This window comes from Pleurodeles waltl, chromosome 10 (assembly GCF_031143425.1).
Source record: "Pleurodeles waltl isolate 20211129_DDA chromosome 10, aPleWal1.hap1.20221129, whole genome shotgun sequence".
Lineage (NCBI taxonomy): Eukaryota > Metazoa > Chordata > Amphibia > Caudata > Salamandridae > Pleurodeles > Pleurodeles waltl.
In genome coordinates this window covers 712,354,200-712,374,386 of record NC_090449.1, presented here as the reverse complement: position 1 = coordinate 712,374,386, position 20,187 = coordinate 712,354,200, and the positions used below count along the sequence as shown (strand labels likewise).

General features: G+C 41.5%; 1 protein-coding gene across 1 annotated transcript in view; it reads left to right on the top strand.

The window, feature by feature from the left end:
- CCNY (cyclin Y) overlaps window positions 1-20,187 on the top strand; it is a 457,171-nt gene that overhangs the window by 307,549 nt on the left and 129,435 nt on the right. Inside the window, exons 4-5 of the mRNA XM_069211213.1 lie at window positions 1,119-1,219; window positions 13,201-13,236. Coding sequence (XP_069067314.1) covers window positions 1,119-1,219; window positions 13,201-13,236 — 137 coding nt within the window. The remainder of the gene's footprint in view (window positions 1-1,118; window positions 1,220-13,200; window positions 13,237-20,187) is intronic.

Sequence of the window (20,187 nt, the reverse complement as noted above, 5' to 3'; positions counted from 1 at the left end):
AGAACCTGCAGCATTCTTCGTTATCTTTTCTTTTAGGTCTAGCTACAGAGTGCTGTAGTGCTTTAACTTCAGGCCATTAATTCTTCAAAAAATTGCAAAAAGGACATAGTGGAAGAGTGCGTTTTGGATCATTTGTCTTCTGCCTTCGTCTTTCATATGTATTTAGGGTTTGCCATTGCTTGGTGGAATGCCCATGAATGGCATGACATTTTGTGGTTGTTTTCATTGTCCCATTTGTGTTCCCATTAGTTTATGGTGATTGCTTATCAAGTAGTAATTTTGTTTGTCTGCAGATACAAGATGACATATACCTTATATATGAAACCCATGGTCTTTTCTTTGATGTGTTGACCTTACTGACACAAAACCATTTTAAGTGCAGATTTATATGTATCCTTTTTATTTAGAAAGTGTATGGTGTTTTGGTGTCATAAAGCCACGGTGTTATTGGCTAAGGAATCTTGCATGTTCATTTCTTTTACTTTGTTGTCACAGTAACATGTTGTTGGATTTACAGTTTTTGCTGTGGACAAAGTAAAGATAGGCATATACTTAAGGTTTCTTTACAACTCAATGGAACCATTGGCCCTTATTCATAAGTATCTATTCTGCAAAATTTTGCTTTGTATGTTTTTAATTCACCACTTGCCGCACAAAACTTAACTTCTGAATGCTTTTCATAACTCTCTTGTTACAGGCTGCAGCATAACTCTGCTAAACCAGTCTCTTCAGGAAAGTGCTCTGCCCCCAGTTATTATATTGTATCTCAAGATGTTGCTTAAATAGGTTCATGTTCAGGAAAACCGAGGAAATTCATACAAATTCTCCTGATTATTGCCAAACACCTCCCATAAGAAAAAGCCAGGCTTCGTGTCTATGATAATCTCATCTGCAGGATTCATTGGTATCTTGCTCACCACCGAGGAGCTGCATTATCTGTACACATACCTAGGTTTGTTTAAAAATGCCTGGTTGTTTTGTTTCTGAAAGGGACCTGCTCCCTTTCACCGGAGACTGTTTGCATTGGGAGCTTGCCCAAATGTTCATTACTGTTGCCGACAAAGTAATTTCTTGGCATTGAATAATTAACGCTGTTTTTGTTTCATGTTATTATTCAGCATCCTCCCGGACAACTGAGAAGGAAGTACAGCTCTTGCTCGACTATTTTCCTAGATGACAGCACAGTCAGTCAACCAAACCTCAAGTATACAATTAAATGGTGGGTGCTGCTTCCAGGTGTGTCTTTGATTAATGTTGTGGTGTATGTTAATTTTCCTTGGAAGTGGTCACAGTGTTAGGGATCAGGGCCGGACTGGCCTTGGAGGACACTGTCCTTTTCGCCGGGAGGCTGGAAGGGTGGGGAACGGGTTTGAAGCAGTGGGGGGCCGGTTTTGTTACTTTGTGCTGATTTTTCTGCATTGCTGCAATATCTGCCTTCAGAAACAAAAGCAGCAGTCCTCCACTCTTGATCCCACAGCCCCCAACCCCTCCAACCCCCCCTCTCAACCCCCACTCCTGGGGGGGTGGGGGCGGCTGGTCCGATAAGGTTGCCAGGGTGGCTTTGTGTTACCAGTCCGACCCTGTAAGGGATCAGAAATTTGATTTCTGCAAACACAACACCTTTTTGACATGGCTTCTTGCTCTGCTAACATTTTGTCATTTGATCATGTCACTGAGATCCTTGAGTGGACGTGTGGAGTTATTTTTAGGAGCCCGCTGTTAGTGGTGCCGAATGCCGTTATTGCTAAATACCACAACTGTTAAGTATTTCTTTTTCCTCCACCACCCTAGACTAACTGTCTCTTTATCTCACTACTGCAGGTTCGTTTTCATCTCTGCTTTTTCCATTTGTCATTGTTTTCCTATCTTTCTCCTTACTCCCTTTTCAGCCTTTCTTGCATGGTTTGGGCCAAAGACTGTTTAAAGAGAAATTTCTTCTGGTGTCCAAAAGCGAAAGCCCGATGCTCACCACCTCCAACCACTGGCAAACATTTAGCAAAACGAAAAGTTTTTTAAAAGCAGCTTCATTTGAAATGGAAGTATGGAATACCAATGTTTAGCATTGACAGCCTTTTTAGGGTCGAGCCTGCGTCGCATTCGCTTGCGCATGCGTTTCGCTAAGTGAGACACTTTAGTAATTAAAAAGGGCTCGGAACCCTGTCCACGTCATGTCAGTGTCTGTCATTGGCTTGTGGGCTTGCCTGTTAGAATCTGCTTGATTTCATTAGTGGAAGGCATGCATACGTCATGCCTTGTCCGGTGAATAGCCCTCCTCGAGTGCATCGACCAAGTACAGAAAACATGTGAGGCTCGCTGTTTTCTGTCTGGCTCGTGGACTACTTTTTCTCTATTTTCCCAGCGCGATCTCGCTTGGCAGAAGTCGAGCGCTTTACATAATATCGACCCTGTTACACAGTTAATTACACTTTTTCCGGTAACACACACAAATGCACTTTTGCCGATAGGTTTCATTACCAGTGAAAAGTCGGGCTAGGAGTTTACAGTGCTATCAGCTCTAACACGAGCAAACGTGAGACCGGTTGCATTGCAAATGCTTGTTTAAATTTCACTAGGGCCTCGTTAATAGAGGCTTATGGAGACCTACACATTCTATGCTTTGACCTATGATTTGTCTAAAGTTCAGCATTTTTGGAAATTCACAAAATCGCAACATATATGCTTCCAAAATATATGCAAATTGTAGATTACCGCTAAAACTCCTATTCGTACTTACTTTTGTGGGTTGCCTGCGATGCATCAATTTGTAGAAGTAGGCATTACAGAAATGTGCATATTTTAATTTTTTTAAAGAACTCTTTAGAATATGGATGTATTTGAGCCAGCATTACTGTCACTTTGCATATTTTCTCAATCATTTTTTTCCACTGCAAGTATATTAGGTCATAAAACCATTTCGGAATGTACCCTTCATTCTAGTGGCAGGACTGGAAACTGCTTAAAAAATTGTTAGTTTAGACTATACATGCCATTACTGTGTAAGTATGTCTCCTTACCAGGCACTGTTTGATTGTGTGCATAAGTGCCCCTGTCAGTTACATTTTTCAGTTAAATGACATGAATCGGAATTTGCTTGTCATATGCTCATCCCTTTCCCACTGTGGACCCTCTGTAGTCCAGATACTATTTATCTTCCTCACTTCTGTTTTTCTTTCACATGTTGGCTTATGACGCAACAGTTTGAGTTGAAGCTATTTGCAGTAGCAGACTCACATAAGCCCTGCTTGAAGAACTGCCATACAAAGCATGTCTGGACTCTGTGTGTTGCTAGCAGTGTGTGGGTCCTTCTGTAACTTCTTGGCTGGCCTGCAGGAAAAAAGCTCTATTCTTCCACATGGATAAGGGCACAGAAAGACGAACTGTCTGGTAACTCTAAGGAGAAGGATGTACCAACCTGATGGTCTCCCCCTCAGGCACCCATTTTCATCATAAAGAAAACATGTGGTACTTGCGGCAGTAGTTTAAATGGATACAGAATATGCCCCAAGGAGAAATATAATGTTGTCCTTAAGCTGGTCAAACTACAGCTGAACAGAAACTGATGTTGCCTCAGGATTTAATTGATAATTCCTCTGGGATAATGAACTCTGCTCTGTTCATGCACTGGCACGCTTGGTCCAGGTCTTAAGATCTCAAGCCAGAAGCAGAGGAGAAAGTCACAGATCTCCATTTTGATGGGGCAAACTTGTCTGAGATTTCAATACATGGGATCTTCCAGCAGTACAAAAGAGAGATAAGCATAGCCAAATTGCTGAGTGTCATTAAAGAGGTACTGTTGAGACCAGACTTTCCAGTCTTTAAGGGCCAGAGAGCATCCTTCTCTTGAAAGCTCCAAGTAGGAAATTATTGGGGTTCCAATTAGCAGTCAACAAGGATATGCTTAAAGGATATGAATAAGTCTTTTTCCCCAGTATAGGAAATCCACCTTTTCTGTGAGTTTACCCCAGATTTTTCATTTTTTTCCTAGGTCCTGTATTTCTGCTGGCTTTAGAACTCTGTGCTCTTTACCCCTCTAAACCAGAAGTAAAGTGCCTGTGCCCCCTCCAATCCGTGCTTAAATTGAATTATTCCTGATTGGTATATTTAACTTGCCTATATGTCCCTAGTATTTGGTGTACACAGGGTCTGGAAGCTAAATGCCACTGGTGGACTGCAACACCTATTGTTCCATAGAGTACAGTGGCAATCCAGGCATAGCTTCAGGCCTACCCTGTGTAGCCTGACTATGGTAGTGTAAAACCTGCCATACAACCGGTCAAATGAGCCCTTTTTCACAGGTAAAAAACTTTATTTTAAATGTTAGTAAGTCACCTCCATTCAGGCCTTGTAGCCCTCCAGGTAGGGTACATGGTATTTCAAAATTGGGGCATGTAGAAAGTTAATATTACCACGTCTCTACAGTGGCAAGACCCTAAAAGCTACTTTCACACTGGTAAGCCTAGCTGTCGTTTGTAGAAAACCAGAGCACAGATTAAAATACAAGTACTTTATTTTGGGAATGGCTCCAGCTAGAAAAATAATTAAACCACTATTTTTAATAGGTATTAAAAATCCAATTAAGTGGTGAAGTTGGACCTTTAATAAGTATTAAGGAAAGGTAACTTTTAAAAGTTACCCTTTGCCTGCCAAACTGTCAGCAGAGTATGTAACATAAGTCTCTGCCAGCCCGTGCTCGGCCTTGAAAAAAACTCACAAAGGGGTGAAAAGCCTCTCCGCAGCAAACAAAAGCTGACCTAAATGAGCAGATCTGAATCCTCTAAACTCAACAGAATATACAGGCTATGAGGCTGTGGGCACCCTTTATCACTCTACAGTGTCAAATCCTGCTTGACAGGTCTGTTGAGCCACATGTGAGCCTTGGGATACGCTTAGAGAGAACAGGAGACCAAGGCAGTTCTTGTGCATTTACTGTCTGGTTGCTGGTTGACCCTGCTTTTGTCCTACCAGACTTCAGTCTCTTGGTTTGTTGTAGGTGCAATGTCGGCCATAAACTGAATCTTAATGTAAGTAGTGGGAGGGCAGTAGGATTACCAGAGTAAATTCCCCACACATACCACTCCCCAGTCCCAAGAGCCCAAGTTTAGTGTGACCAAAGACTTCCACCACCTTGAAAATGCCATGACGCAAGTCATTTTGAGCCTGTTTGCAGTAAGGCAAACAGTAACTACTGAAAAAGTGGGTAGGATTGGCCCTGGGAACGTTTACTACATTGGTTAGGGTGTGTGCAGGAGTCAGCCCCATTGACTAGTTTGTGCCAGGTATAAGTGTGGCATCTCCAAACACACTCTTCAGAACACTTGCTTGAACTGCAGATTATCAGAAGCAGACTGAACCTGCTGTCTGTGACCTGAGAGGGCCCCTGAAGGACTGGGCCGGATCCCTCTTGTATACAAGCCAAAGAAGTTGACTCAACAGGTCAGCTGGCTGACCACTGTCTGGCTAAAGAGAGACATCAAGATGCCTCTTCCTGAAAGTACCCAGCTGACCAGTGGCAACTGGACCTCGACCAAACCCTGCTGTTGGCCTCAGCTTAACACCCTGTGTGTCTCTAAATGCCTCCTGTGAGGCCCTGGAATGATTTAGAAGCATGCACTTGTGGTGGTTTGGGACTTTAAAGACTAAGTAAGAAGGTAAAACCTTTGACAAGGACTAAGCTCCATGATGTATCCAATCCATGCTCCATTGTGGTCAGTGTCAAATTGCATGCAGGTCCCAGTCTACCTCGGCCATTGACTATCATTGGCGCTGTGTGCTTTTTGAAGCTATTTCTACTTAAAACTTTTTAAAATCATATCTCTGGTTTCCCTATTAGATTATTGTAATTTTTGCGTCATTTTGTTCATTAAATTCTATTCTAGGTTTCAAATTCATATTGGGATTTTTCTTGCTTTGTATTTTGATTTTATTACTGTATAAATATTACTACATAAATACTTGACTCATTGCCCTAAGGTAAGGCAGACCTTTCTGTGTCAAAGCTACTGGGAATTGAGCTCAGGTTAATTCAGTGACTTGGAGGGTTTACCCTAATAAGGGCTATGATTATACCTTGAATGGAGAGTTGTCCACCCCAAGTAATAACCCAATTTCTTACACGATTGGGGTTTCCCAGACCCAGCGTAGTTTGAGGCCTTCCAGCTGGCAGTGTTGTATGTTTTCATGACTTCTCTGCAACCAACTGGGGCTTTTCTCAAAAGTGGTGGGGGTCTGTTATTGAAGGCTTGTTGATTTCAGCAGCTCTGACCCAACACTCAAGGCAAAATCAAAATCCACTAAGGCAGAGTCCCAATTTCTTCAGGGCCTCCCTAAGAGCCAGCCCCTTAGATGGTGGTGGCACCTCTAATGGAGCTGACTTAGTGCCAGTCATGGAGTCAGTTGGAACAAATATCCATGTGAGAAGGGACAAAGCTAAGGCTAATTTAATCAATGTGACACTATGTGAATACCTTCCTGGAGTTCAAAGTTTCATCTACTTTAAGAAAATACTTAGTTCAAATTCCAATGCAGATGCAGTGGCTATGGAAGATGAGAAAAATGGATGCATTGGGAATGATGACTCCGAAGCTGATCACCTCTCGCCTCCTTAGACTACTGATGCTGGCCGTTACTTGGATTTATTAAATTACCTGTGGCCTGGATACGTTTCCTGAAGGGGGCATTTCCTAATCTTCTGTTCATGCCTCTTGGGAGTTCTTGTCTTCCATAAAAGTTGTTCGGAACGTTATGGAGGTCTATGAACTTATATTATCTCCAGTGGAATTGAAGTGTAACATTCTTTTGGAAACTTAAAACCCTCCACGGTGTTTTTATAGCTATTTCTCCCATTTAAAAAGGCTATCCTAAATCTGGTAATAGCTGCAGTGGAGAAATTCTCTTCTGGCCCAGCTGTCCATAGGCAGATCACAGGACTTCAAGAACTAGTCGTGGGAGACCTGCTGGTTTTGTCTTTCACCGGTCACCAGAGATTTTTGGTTGTTCCTTTGCTGTCCACAAATCAAATGCCAGTGCATTTCCTATTACCTCTTTGGACAGTGAGTCCAAGAAATTTGATGCCTTGGCTTGCAGTCTTTTAAGCCCTTTCATCCTAGCTCACAGGTAATGCCACGTGCCTTTTGGGCTGCTAAGCCCATGTCTTTTGGAAACTGGTAGACCTTGCAATCATCAGTTTGCCAGAGTACATAAAGAAACCGTTTTATCACCTAGTAAGTGATGACATGTTTGCATCAAAATGAGACTTTGAATATGCAACTGTGGTCTGGCCCACAGGTGTACACTATGGTAACATGCTTGGATACATTCCACTGGCTTTTTGGGATGTGCATGCAACTGTTATGGACAAGCCCTTTGACTAAGAACATATATTCAAAGAGAAAGCTGACTGTTTCCTGGAATGCTTTAAGAGTAGAATGTCTGTGGCCCGAGCCCTGAGTCTAGCCTCCTCTGCACAGCAGTTCCACCAACAACATTGGAAGTTCCATGGTTGCTCTTGGGCTGTGTAGTCCCAGCAGCAGCTACTGTCTCAGCCCATTGAAACTCCACAGCAAGTGCACTATTTTTATTGAGGCAGCAGTTAATCTAGGAGGCATCATCAGCAGTAGCTGGTGGGGGGGGGGGGGTGAGGTTTGCAGGGGGTTGAGTTCGGGGTGGAGGGGGTCACAGGATTTTTCTCCCATTTACTTCTTTGTCCCAAGACAGATGGAGGCCTGAGGGCTATACTGGATCTCTGCCTTCGAACCTGTTCAGGGGAGAGGGCATGCAGTATTGTACTCCCTTTACTTCTTGGTCCCAAGACGGATAGAGGCCTGAGGGCTATACTGATCTCTGCCATTAAACCTGCTCATTCAGTAGGACAAGCTCAAGATGCTCCCCACGCCAGGTCCTGTTGGCCTTCAACTTGGGAATTTGTTTGGTGTCACTGGACCTCCAAGATGTTCAAGTGTTCCAAATCACCCCACCAATAGAGGTACATGAGGTTCATGGTGGAGTACATGTGCTTTGTTTGTGGTCCTTTCATTAGGAATGACCACAGATCCTTAAGTCTTTGCAGAGCTGCTGGCAGTCATTGCAGTATCTCTGTGGAGGTGGAAAGTCCCTTAATTTCCATTTGTGGAAGACTAATTTGTGAATACTAATTCCCCAGCACTGATGTAGGAAAGTATTGAGTAGACTACGACTTGTCTTTTCCACTCACTTGCAAAAGTCCTACCTCACTCCCATACAGAGACTGACTTTCATAGAGGCGGTGCTTGACACTGCGTTTATAAATGCTTTTTCCTCAGAGGATTGTGTAGGTGCTTGACTCAAGCTTTGATCCCAGTCCCCCAGGCCTTGTACCTTTTATGGCCTCACAACCGTGTTCACCCTATTGTTGCGTCATACCAGACACGGGTTGAGAACCCAGTAGTGGTGTGTGAGGAGGCGGCAATCCCTGGAACACCAATGAATTCCCTCAGATCTGGTACAGATCTTCCACACATTGCATTACGATCTGCACTGGTGGAAGCACCACTGTAGCCTTCATCTATTCAAGTCCCACAATGCTCAAACTGCGATGATCACAAGTCTCTTTGCTGAGCTGGGGAGCTCATCTAGGTGAATTGATGGCACAAGTCCTTTGGTTCATGTTGTAGTAGCATGTGCACATACATGTTTGAGAGCTGCAGGCAGCCGTTCTTGCAAGGAATGTCTTTCTCCCATCTCAGAGGCATTGTCCAAATCCTATCGGATAACTCCACTGCTGTGTATTATATCAAGAGACAGGTCAGAAGGAGAATGTGGACTCTATGTTGGGAAGAGATTTACCTGTAGAAGTGAGCACTGCTTTCAGGAATCTTCTCTTTAACAACTCACCTAGCAGGCCCATTCAGTGTGAGGGTGGATACTCTCGGTCTCCTCTCCTTAGAGGATCACAAATGGGAACTACACCCTTAAGTGATTTTCTACAGAGTGGGGTTTCCATTATTGGATCCATTGCCTTGGCCTAGAGCAGGAAGTGTACTTGCTTTTGTGCCATACACTTCCCTCTGAATGGATGCCCTGGGAGACACCTTCAGGTTGCACTGGTCTTAATGCCTGCTGTACTTACTTATGCCAATACTGCTTTTGTAAAGATTACTGCAGAAGGTGTGAGAGACTTGTGCATAGCTGGTTCTAATTGATCCATATTCAGCAAAGAGGATCTGGAATGTTGATCTTTTGGCCCTAGGTATTCAGCTGCCCTGACCTGTCGGGTGCAGAGCAGACGTGCTGTCACAGGAGGATGGTCAGGTCCTCCATCCCAGTCCTCAAACTCTGTGGCTGCATATGTGGAGATTGAGCAGTTCTAGTTGAGTCCTTATAATTTTCAGATGCAGTGGCAGGTATCAACTTGGTGGCCAGCAAGCTGAGACTAAATCTGTCTAAACAGGTTTCTAAGGTAAGCTCTTACAGTGCTGTGAACCGGAATGCGTCAACTTCTTTAGCTCTCACCTTTCAGGCGTATTGCAATTTGTGCTATCTCTTATCGAGCAAGGTCTTGTGGTGGCAACAGTCAAGGGCTTTTTTGAGACCCCCGTCTGCTTTCATGTGTCTGCCTCATTAACTTTCCCTCTTTAGATTGCAGTTAGTGGCTCGTATTTTGAAAGATTTACTTTACTTGTTCCCTCCAAGTCTGTTTATTGTTCCTCAGTGAAATTTGAACCTTGTTTTGACTTTATTGAAAGCATTCTCTTTCGAGCTGGTGATTAGTTCCCTGGATTACTTATTACTCTAAAAACTGTTCTGCTGATGGTGATTACTTATGCCCGCTCTTCTGAGTCCAAGAACTTCAAACTGTCTTGGTTTGCCTGCCCTTCACTGTTTTCTAAGTTGCTTCTTTCCACATCTTGTTTTGCCTAAGGTGGGCTATGTACCCCATATGGCTTGGTTTATTAAGTTTCCATTCCTTCTTCCCTTCTTCAAGAAGGAGGAGCGACTGCACAGAGTTAAGCCTAGCTGTGTAGTGCCTGGACCACACCTATCAGCACAGAATGAATGATCAGATCTCTTGGACTTCACTAGAGCAGTGACAAACTACACACTTATGCCAAAAACTGCTGCCTCACCTCGTAGGCATTCATTGTCGAGTATTTTTCCCAAACTGGGTGTCATAATTTCCTTGGTACATTGCCCCACTCAATCCCACCCCCCAATTAAGTACTGCTTTAAGACTCAGTCATAAGGTTAACAATCTGTGGAAAGATGTATCAGTTAAAAGAAAAAGTTCCTTACGTTCTGTAACAGTATTTCTGGTTTATACAGAATCTTTCCCAATAACCTGTTGCTGCAATCAATACGATTCCAAAGTGCAAGCGTATTGTGTGCTGTATTTGTTGCTGTCATAGTTTTCTTAGTTCCTACCTGCACTCCTACATGAAAAATGATCAGTAATTAGTGTAAGTGTGCTGGTGGGTACCTGGAGCGGCTCGCGCTGTATTTGGGGGGCTAGGGGGATTAATTAGTTTTTTTTAAAAACACTTACCCGAAGTGCCGCCGCCACCACCGCGCTGGTCCTCTTGTTTTCACTGCAGGAACAGGCTCCCAGCCTGCCCTGCGGCCAATTTGAACACTGCTGTCATGCTGCTTGCAGCATGGTAACAGGGATCCAGCCAGGGCGCTCCAAGGCAGAGCGGGGGTTTCTGCATGCTGTCTCCAATCCGGCAACACGGTGTCGGGTTGGAGAGAGCCTATTGGGCATGTGTGTTTGGCTGGCCCTTGACGGCTGACCAAACATACATGTGCACTGACTCCCCCTTCGTGCTCATCACAGCCTCATGGCTGCCCCTTTTACTGTAAAACGATAATAAACATAGTTTATTATTGTTTTAAAATAAAGCTTTTGCAGCTGCTGCTACTTGGGTTGGGGGGCGGCGGTGGGAGGAGGGGAGTGACGCTCCTCCGCCCTAGCGGAGGAGCGGTGCCTTGTTGGTACCTAATGTACTCTGGTGACGCCACTACTGGAACCAGAGTTGGGGATCTAGCCATGTGACGCCACCTCGCAGCACTCAAGACAAACTCATTGCTAGGTCAAACTTTTTTAGACGTTTCTGAGGCCTGGAGGGAGTATTCATAGGGTTAAGAATCTACGGGAAGATTATGTAGCAACCAAAATATTGTTACCAAATATAAGATTTTTTTTCATTAAGCTCATTGTGAGTTTAGTGCCTCTTGGAGATCTAATCCAGAGCATCCTATCGGTCCTTCGAAATCATGACCAAATATAGCCACAGAGTATCTGCAGCAATCCAGGTCTCCAAAACCACCCCACGGGGATTCCAAAGTAAGCCTATTGTAAAAATATATATATATCTTCTTAACCTCAAAGAGTCGAAGGAAAGGGACAGAAACACCACTGATGAAGAAGCAATAGCATCACAAAGGAGAACAGAAGCAGTACTCGCAAAGCTCTTTCTGCTTTTATACCTTCTGAAACAAAATGTCTGCCATGGATGTGCGGTATTTCTTGTAGTTTGAGTAAGCTAGTTTTGACTTACTTACAGTGCACCATTTTCCCTGGGGACAGACGATTCCCTTAACATTCATCATGTTGCCCTCCACCTTTACAAAAAGTGCACCTTAGTTTGGATGTCAGGTTCTGCTTTCAGATTCGGTGCCTGTGCGCCCAGTGACCTCTGGGTGCTGTCCAACGTGGAACCCTTCTTCCTAAGTACCTGTCTTTAACTTCAGAAACCGTAAACAATACAGCCAGCTCATTTAAAAAAACAAAAGTGTTTAGTAACTGGCCTCCTCCAAGTACGCTCGCACGGCACAACTATCTCTCCGTGAAGGCCTACTTTTCCTAGAATTCATCCCATTTTTAGCTGTTTTCATTGCTTTCTGACGATGCAGAGCTAGAAATCCACGGGGTCTCATTAGGCTTTAAGCCGGCCATACTGACTCATAAAAGCACAGACTGAAGTAAGTAAAAGTTCCCAGAGGAAGTGTACCAGAGTCACGTGTACTTTTTGAATAAATGTATAAATGAATGTTCCCAGTGCCAGGATCGCATTCATAAGCTATGGTTGCCTATTTTGTTGTGAAATTCCTGCTTCCATCAGTCAGTGCAAATCATTCCAGGCTGGAAATGGCCCGAGCAGCCTTGGCCAAGGCGCCCCGTGCATGCTTTTAGGTTTGGCTGAAGCGAGGTATGGCTTTCACTGCCAACAAACACCTGTGATCGTGTGGACATAAACATATCTCCCTCAACTGCACCCTAAGTACACTAACCTGTGATAGACCACTGAATCCGTGGCGCATTTGTCTGACCACTGACAAGGGCATTATTGGCGTGTCTGGTCTCTATTGGCATTGAGTGTGGTGCATACTTTCTACCATACTCATCTTACGTAGCTCTTTCAGGCATTTTGCCCTCTATAATTAAAATAGATGATTGCTAGCATAGTCATCTTGCTTCTCTTTGAATTACCCTGATTATGCAGAAATCATTAAAGTGGGTTTTGGGTAACAGATTTGTGATGTAATGTTTGTTCCTTCCTGGTGCCCCAGTCACCTTCTATCCCAACCTTTGTCTGTCCTTTCTCGCTTTCTCTTCTCTCGTGTTCTACTTTTATCAGTTTCACTTATTCTACATCCAGTGCTGCCTAATTATGAGTGAGCTCTGCTTCTAGCTGCTCTGAAGTACCCTGTAGAGCGCCTAGAACACCAAATTGTTGTAAATTGGTGAGCATCCGTGATGCTCCAGTGAGCACCTGACAGCTTGAAGTCTACCATCAGCAGGGACACTGCCATATGTTATATCTCATTTACAATATTCATTGCATTTTTATCCATCTTTTCTCATTTTAAATGTGGCCTGTTTTTCTTTGCAGGCTTGAACAAGAATATTTTTGCTTTGCTATCACAATTCATTTTGTTGCCTTCCAAAGTGTTTATCACCTATGAATTTGTCTTTAATTATCGATGAGTTGGATTTGATTGGAATTATTAGTTTAGTTTTGGGTCTGCTTTGGTGTTCTATTCCTCACGGCAAATGTATTTAAGTAAGCTCCTTTTTCACTTGCCTCATGTACGATTTAAAGTGGGCCTGTATAGCACTCCGATCATCTGACATTGCTGTTATATCACTGGCGTTATTGCCGTGTAAATGCAAAGTGTAACTGTTTTATATGTTTTGCATGCCATTAAATGCTATTTTTTGCTTTACAGTGTAGCTCTTGCAATATATTACCACATCAAAAACAGGTATGTTAATAATGGATTTTGCAGTGAAAATGGTGACGAATCATAAATGTACGCTGTCATGTCTTATTTTTCTGATTTCTGGACTTCTCTGCATTTTAAAAGCTTTATGAAATATTTAGTTAGTCACTGGGAATGTGGCGACACGAGCAATATCCTGTAACATAGGCCTTTAGATATTTGTGTCGCACATGTCTAACATTAGTCGCTGAAGTTTGGAAATAATAAATACAGAGTCCATATTTATTTTCGTGTAAACTGAATAATCTGAATATATAATAATGTGCTGACTGGTCTTCATATGGTTTTTCCATTTCAGTACATGAAATGATATAATAAAAGTGCAATTTTAATCCAAAATGTATTTCCCACCCTTTTCACATGCGACCCGATCACCAAAATGCATTATTTACAATTTATTTACATGCAAAAAGGTTTACAGAGCGCATACCAGATTTTGTCCCATGGAGCCATAATCAATTTATCGATTGAAATTTTGCTCTAATAAAGTCATGGTGGATTTTAGGTAATAACGCTTGGGCTTTTATCCAGTCAGCAATTGTGTAAGTAACAGGAGTCTAGAGCTTGAGGCTGACATCTGTTGTGGTCTGCGGGCCTCGAGTTCAAATCCGAGGAGGGCTAACTCAACCTTTCATATTTTTATTTAAATACACTATGTGCTATTAGAACGGGAATAGTGTTAGTTGTTATTTACAGATGCTTGAAATGTAAAAGACGCTTGAAGACCCATAAGGACGTTGCTTATTATAAATAGCATTTTGTATTATATCATTTTATGTATTGAATGAATAGTTCACGAATATAAATTGCATTTTTTTATTATTTCATTTTATGTACTGAATTAATTGTTCACGAGTTTCATGGAGTGCCTCTCTTCTTATTGGCCCTTTCCAGCATTTTAAACTCTTTGAGCGTAAGGTCAATCGTGTTACCCCTCTGGTCGAAGGTGGCTGACTTGGTCATAGTCAGGGAAGGAAAAAAGTATTCATATTTGTGCAGATGTTTTCTATGTCTTGTGTAATGTGGTTCTTGGAGGGGCCTGTCTTATTTTGTGTGGAGGGAGGTAAGGTAAGTGTTCCCATGTTTACTGGTGTACTTCATTTTGAAGAAGTATGACTTTCTGAAAGTCTGACATGTTGTTTTTAATCCTGTGGTATGGGTTCAAGACCTTTCAGAGTTATGCCCCCATCCTCTCTCGGGTGTTTCTCTTGAATCTTTTGATTGAATGTGGATTTGGCGACCACTTGGCTTCCAACTTCTGCAGATATTATTGGCCTTGTGGCTTGGAAACAAGGTAGATGGTACACGACTTGAACTACTTCCTTGCTTCTTTGGGTGCCACCGGAGTTCCTGCAAGGTTGGAGAGCTGTGGGACAATTTCTTTAGATACACAATCATTCTTTCTTCTTGATTTTAGAATTTTGGGGGTTTCAAAATTTCCTTAATTGAAGTCACATCACAATAAAGACTAGATCACAGTACTTCAGCCAAAGCAAAACAGCACCCTTACAAGTCCAATTCAATGTCTTGGTCTGGGCAGCATGACAACCTTTAATGGCATCATATGTTGAAAATTGGTTTAACGTGCTAGATACTATTTAATGAGTAAAGAGAACATCGATTATAAAACCAAACCCCAAAGTGTTTGTCTTGGAGATGAAATTGCTCCCACTACACCAGGGCAACTAGATTTGTAGACTGTTTAGTGAGTTCACTGGTTAGCAGGGCGTCCACTTTATGCCGTCAAGGTACAGCTTCTATCCTTCATCTAAGACTTGAGCTCAGCAGCCCTAGGCCTCCTAACCAGAAAAGCCCATTCTCCATTCAGCAATAGTTTTATTTATTCCTTGCCCTTTAGTTGCATATTCAATCTTATTTACTTTCTTTATGATCTTTTGCCAGATCATGTGCCAATGAGTTGTCGGATTTTCAATTTGAAATAAGGTTTGTTTTCTGACTCCGGGGGGAGTGCTTTCATTGCCAAGTAGTTACTTCAGCAATGTGCGGCTTTGCCACTACGCTTAACTGGGGTAGGGTGAGAGAGGACAAAGAAACAGGTTTTCTTCTCAATTACTAATCCACCTTTCGCACTAAAGCTACCATCTTGTATTCCACTTCCGACCTTGCTGTGTGCACATGAGCGGTCGTGAACAACTCGCGCACCATTGCTGGATAGCATATTGAGAGCCATAATATTCAGTAAGTGCTTCTAAGACTGTCTGCCATGTGTTTTATGTTGATCCAGATATTGCTTCTCATAACAGAGCTAGTTTTAAGGCTTGGCCCTTGGGCGATTTTCCAAGGGTTGTGTGATTTACAAAATATACCTCATACATGCTGTGCATCTGAAGATTTCTTTAAGTTGAGAGTGCCACATCATTGCAGTATGTTGTGGGATTATTACTGTCATATCCATGCCACAGAGACTGATGACCGCTTTATAGATGTTAAAGTAACATCTGTTAGAGCAGGATTCTTAAGAGATTTATAGAGGAATGTGAGTTTTTTTTTTTTTTATTCAAAGTGGATGTTAATGTGGGAGGGACTCTTGCTCTGATTATGAGGATGCTTAGGATGGTGACATTGGGAGCACAAGTGACAGCGGAGAGGAATGCAGAGCTATTTATATAGAGTTGAGATATTTTGAGGTGGATATTTCTTTCTACACTTGTGCCCTTAAAAGGGTGCTTTGTCATGATTACATATTAGTTGGTTGCCTGTTGTATTGCATTGCTGAAGTTTGTCGTCCCTGCAGTGGTAGTCAAACTGAGTTTTGGGGAAGTTACTGCGGTAACTTAGGTTATTGGGATGATGAAGCAAGTGGTTTGTTTCAGTTATTTCACTACTCTGAGCCATTTACTAGTATCATTTTTTGACATACAGAAATGTGCATATCGCCCAATAAATGGTACTGTTGTGAAGCTGACAATATACAATACCACCATTCGACTTTTCCTTCAACTCCATTGCTGTTATTTGTAAAATTATAATACCTGTTTACCAACAACAGTAAGTTTTATTTCGAACAAGACGTGTTAGAGATAACTGGAGCTTGCAGGGTTATCACACGCGATGCACAGCATAATATGTTTTTATTCACCCTTTATGCCACTGTGATTTTTGTAACAGATGTATTTAAATATGTGGACCGATTAATGACTGGAATCTTAGTGGAAAATGATTGTATTAAATTTATATTCTCATCAACTGTCCCGTGCTGGATGAGATATAAGAAATGTTTACATTTTGAATACATTTAAGAACGACAGTAAATAACTTTTAAATACATAATAAACTGTTTATTTATGGAATAATTTAGTCTTCAATTTGTATCATATTGCATATTTTAAAACTGATAATCCTGTATTGATATTACCAATAAAAATTACCTATCCTTCTTTTGTTGAGCTTGTAAGAAAATGTCCCTAGTATATTAATCTGAAGGTCCAGGTATTGAATCTATAAGTTGATATTTTAGCATCTTTTTCTCAGTGGAAGTCCATCTCTTTCTGCAAGAGGCTCCACTTGGCACTAAAGGGTGGACAGTTTGCCCTTAACCTGGAATGGAGTACTTGTCAATGTATTTGCTATTGTAAAATTATTTGCCCTACGTATCAAGTAAATTTATTTTCTAAAATCAGATATATGTTGAGATTATGAAGAAAATCCTATGAAGTCTAATATGTTGGCAAATAATTTTTCATCACAAGATAAAGACGTTCTTGGTGACCTGCTAGTTACCCTGCGTCATATCACAACTATGGTAATTGGGACTATTTTTTATCTGCCTCGCTGGGTAACACATTCAGGGATGATTTTGATTTCATATCTGAATGTAAGGAGATACTTGATGTGGTGGAAAATGTACTTCTTACTTTCACTATGAAAATGTCTTGAAAAAGATCCCAGTGCATTTATCATCCTGTAAGGAAACTCTTAATCTAAGTAGATACATGTGGGAGCTGATGGTATTCTAAAGGATTTTAACAAAGAAGACAGATCAGTGGTCATTATTCAGAAACTGCAGTGTAGGGTGCATGACCCTCCTTTGAAGAACAAGCTGTTAGTGTCAGCAACTCTGCAGTAATGACTGATACCTAGTTCATCTGAAATGTTTTTTTAATTTGCTAATAACATGAGCCTTGGAATACATAAGTTCGGACAGTGACTTAGTGCATTCACACATGGATCACCCTTTACATTTTCTGTTCACATTGGTCAGGTAGGGGATTAAAACAAAGTTATTGGGGGATCCAAAAAATCCACTTTATCACCCAGTGAGATATTTGATCTTCTCTCCAGCAAAACATGCTGTACAGATTTACAACATATTTGGAACTTTTGTAATATCTTGTCCATTTTGTGGTTGGCTATACATCCAATCAGTAATGTTTGAAATATTTGAATTACAAAAAGGTATCAGGTGAACTTCAAAGGATTTCTATTTTGTATAGGTTGTTAACTTAGTGAACTAGGTTGTAAGTATAATTTCAAACTACAGATAAATGCTAACCATTTTTAGGGTCGAGCGTGAAAGCGCTTTGGCCTGTTGTAATCTCTCTGTGGGCTTTTAACCACACCCACTTTTGCTATTCATTCTTTGTTGTGCTTGTTTTAAATGCTTCATTTTTATTGGTGCATTTTGTGAAATGTCCCTCCTTTGTGTGCTGAGTTCCCTCCCAGGCAGTTTCACTACATGAGCATTTTTGTTGGCCATCACACTACGTCACGCTTCCTCCTGTTAGAGCATGTGATGGCCTCTCCTCCGGTTTGCAGTATCCTTTTAGGACATTCACGTAGGGAGCCAGTAACCTCGAGCTCACCCTCATGGCGGCCGTGGCACTTTGAACTCACTTGCTTATTTCAACTGTTTTACTTTTATTTTTCAATTTATGTGGCAAGAAAAGTCAAGTTAGGAATTTGCAGCGCTAATAGCTCTAACTCGAGCACACGCAAGACCCTTCACATTGTAAATGTCTGTTGCTTCTGCAGCCATTACATGATGCAGTGGTTCAGGATTCTCAAATGGAGGTTTGTTAACTTGCCTTACAGAAACGAATGCTGGGTTCATGTGGGAATGGAATACACACATTAGTCCCGGGGTGGATAAGGGTGCAGACTGTGTGGTGGAAATTCCCCATGAAGAAATGGCTATGTTGTGCTACTTGAGTCTCACAACAATAGGATGCTATGGTTATGATCTAATATCTAAAAGTTACTGAAATTCAACAGTTCAAGTGAGCTAGGCAGCATTGCCCCCCTGTGATCCTCTTGACCTTATACTGAATGTTAAACTCCTCACAAAAATTGAAGCCCTTATGCAGTTAACAAGCCTCACGAAATTACTCGTCAGTTGTTTTGCAGTTTAATAGAGAAAGTAACATGGTCAGCTATAACAGGTTAAAAAAATCAAATCCTCACCAGGTTATCAACAGAGCCTCGGTTAAATATGCAAATATAATAAATACAAGTGAATTTAAAAATTAAAATAAAGCTTCTCTTAGCTGTGTTTCAACTTAATCCTTTAATGATTGTGTGAGGGGATTCCCTTTACTTGGTATCTAAATTTCAACAGTTTGTGTGGGACTCGGGATGATTTCTGCTATTTCATCTACTAATATTTCTAATAAAAGTGACAGTGCATCTGTTTTGCAGAGCATATTCAAATTAGTTGAAGCAAATTCAATCATTTGAGCACACATACAGAAAGTGTAATTTATTCAAATACATTAGGGTTGGGTTTATGAATAGTAAATAACCCATGTCAATATATAGTGCCAGCAAAGAACAAATAACTGACAGCTTGCTTTGTGAAATCGTAACATATGGGTGCAGCCTCCCATCTGATGGAATATTTTGATCTATCTTTGAAATATAGATATACAGAGGAATTCAGAAAGGAGATTTTCATCAGCCCCTCATTTGCCTCGTAAGTATCATTTAAAAAGAGCACTCGAGAAAATAGTGAAGTGTAGCTTGTTTTGATTTGGGAATGGCACAACATTTTGATGAGGGGCTAATGCTTATAGCACTTTAGCGCCACACAGTAATCGACAAATTAGCGCACTCAGTGAACACGGCTGCTCAGTGGACATTCAGCCCAGAACACTCAGCCTGGGATACTTAAGGCTTTTCAGTCAGTCTCTGAGTGAAAGGCTGTATCAGTGGGTCACAAGAATCTGCAAGACCTCTGCAAGGTGTGAGTGACATGTATGTGAGCAGCATGACTGGAGTGAGGCTTTGTTCCAAGGTGTGAAGATCATTTTCTGTAAAATAATTGAGGCTTACTGTGTGAGAATGGCCACTAAATTATGAGACTTCCTAAAAATGGGTCACCTGGACTGTTCGGGGGTCAGACATCAACTTCCATAGATATGTTTATGCTTAGTTTATTCCACCTGATATAAGACATGACACCAGTGTGAAAGTTAGGGCATTGAGACAGTCAAAAAACGACATAGACGACCTACCAATCATTTTTTAAAATTTTTTTTTAAGAGAACTCCTTTTGCCTTTTCGTAACCGTATTGGACTGGACGTAGTTTCCTTGTTGAACTAACCCACTCAGGACCCCAGCTGTATAAAATACCTGTGCTTTAAGTTAAACCGCTTAATATTATAGGCTTTGTGCCTTACTATATTAAGATTGGGTACCCTACACTTATTTTTTAAATTAAGATTACATTATTTGAGTGGTACTTAAAAGGGCAGTATTCAGAGTTTAAATCGAAAATGCCCATAAAGTGCACACTTGATGTAAAACCACTGACCAATAACATATTATGTCATATGATATGCCTAGTCTCTTTGCCCAAAATGAGATGTAAAATGTTAATATTAGCATTTTTAACCGCTTCTCTCAGCAGAAGTCTTATCCTTTTGTGCAAAACATGGGCCGTCCAAAAATTAATCGAACATGCCAGCGATGAGTTT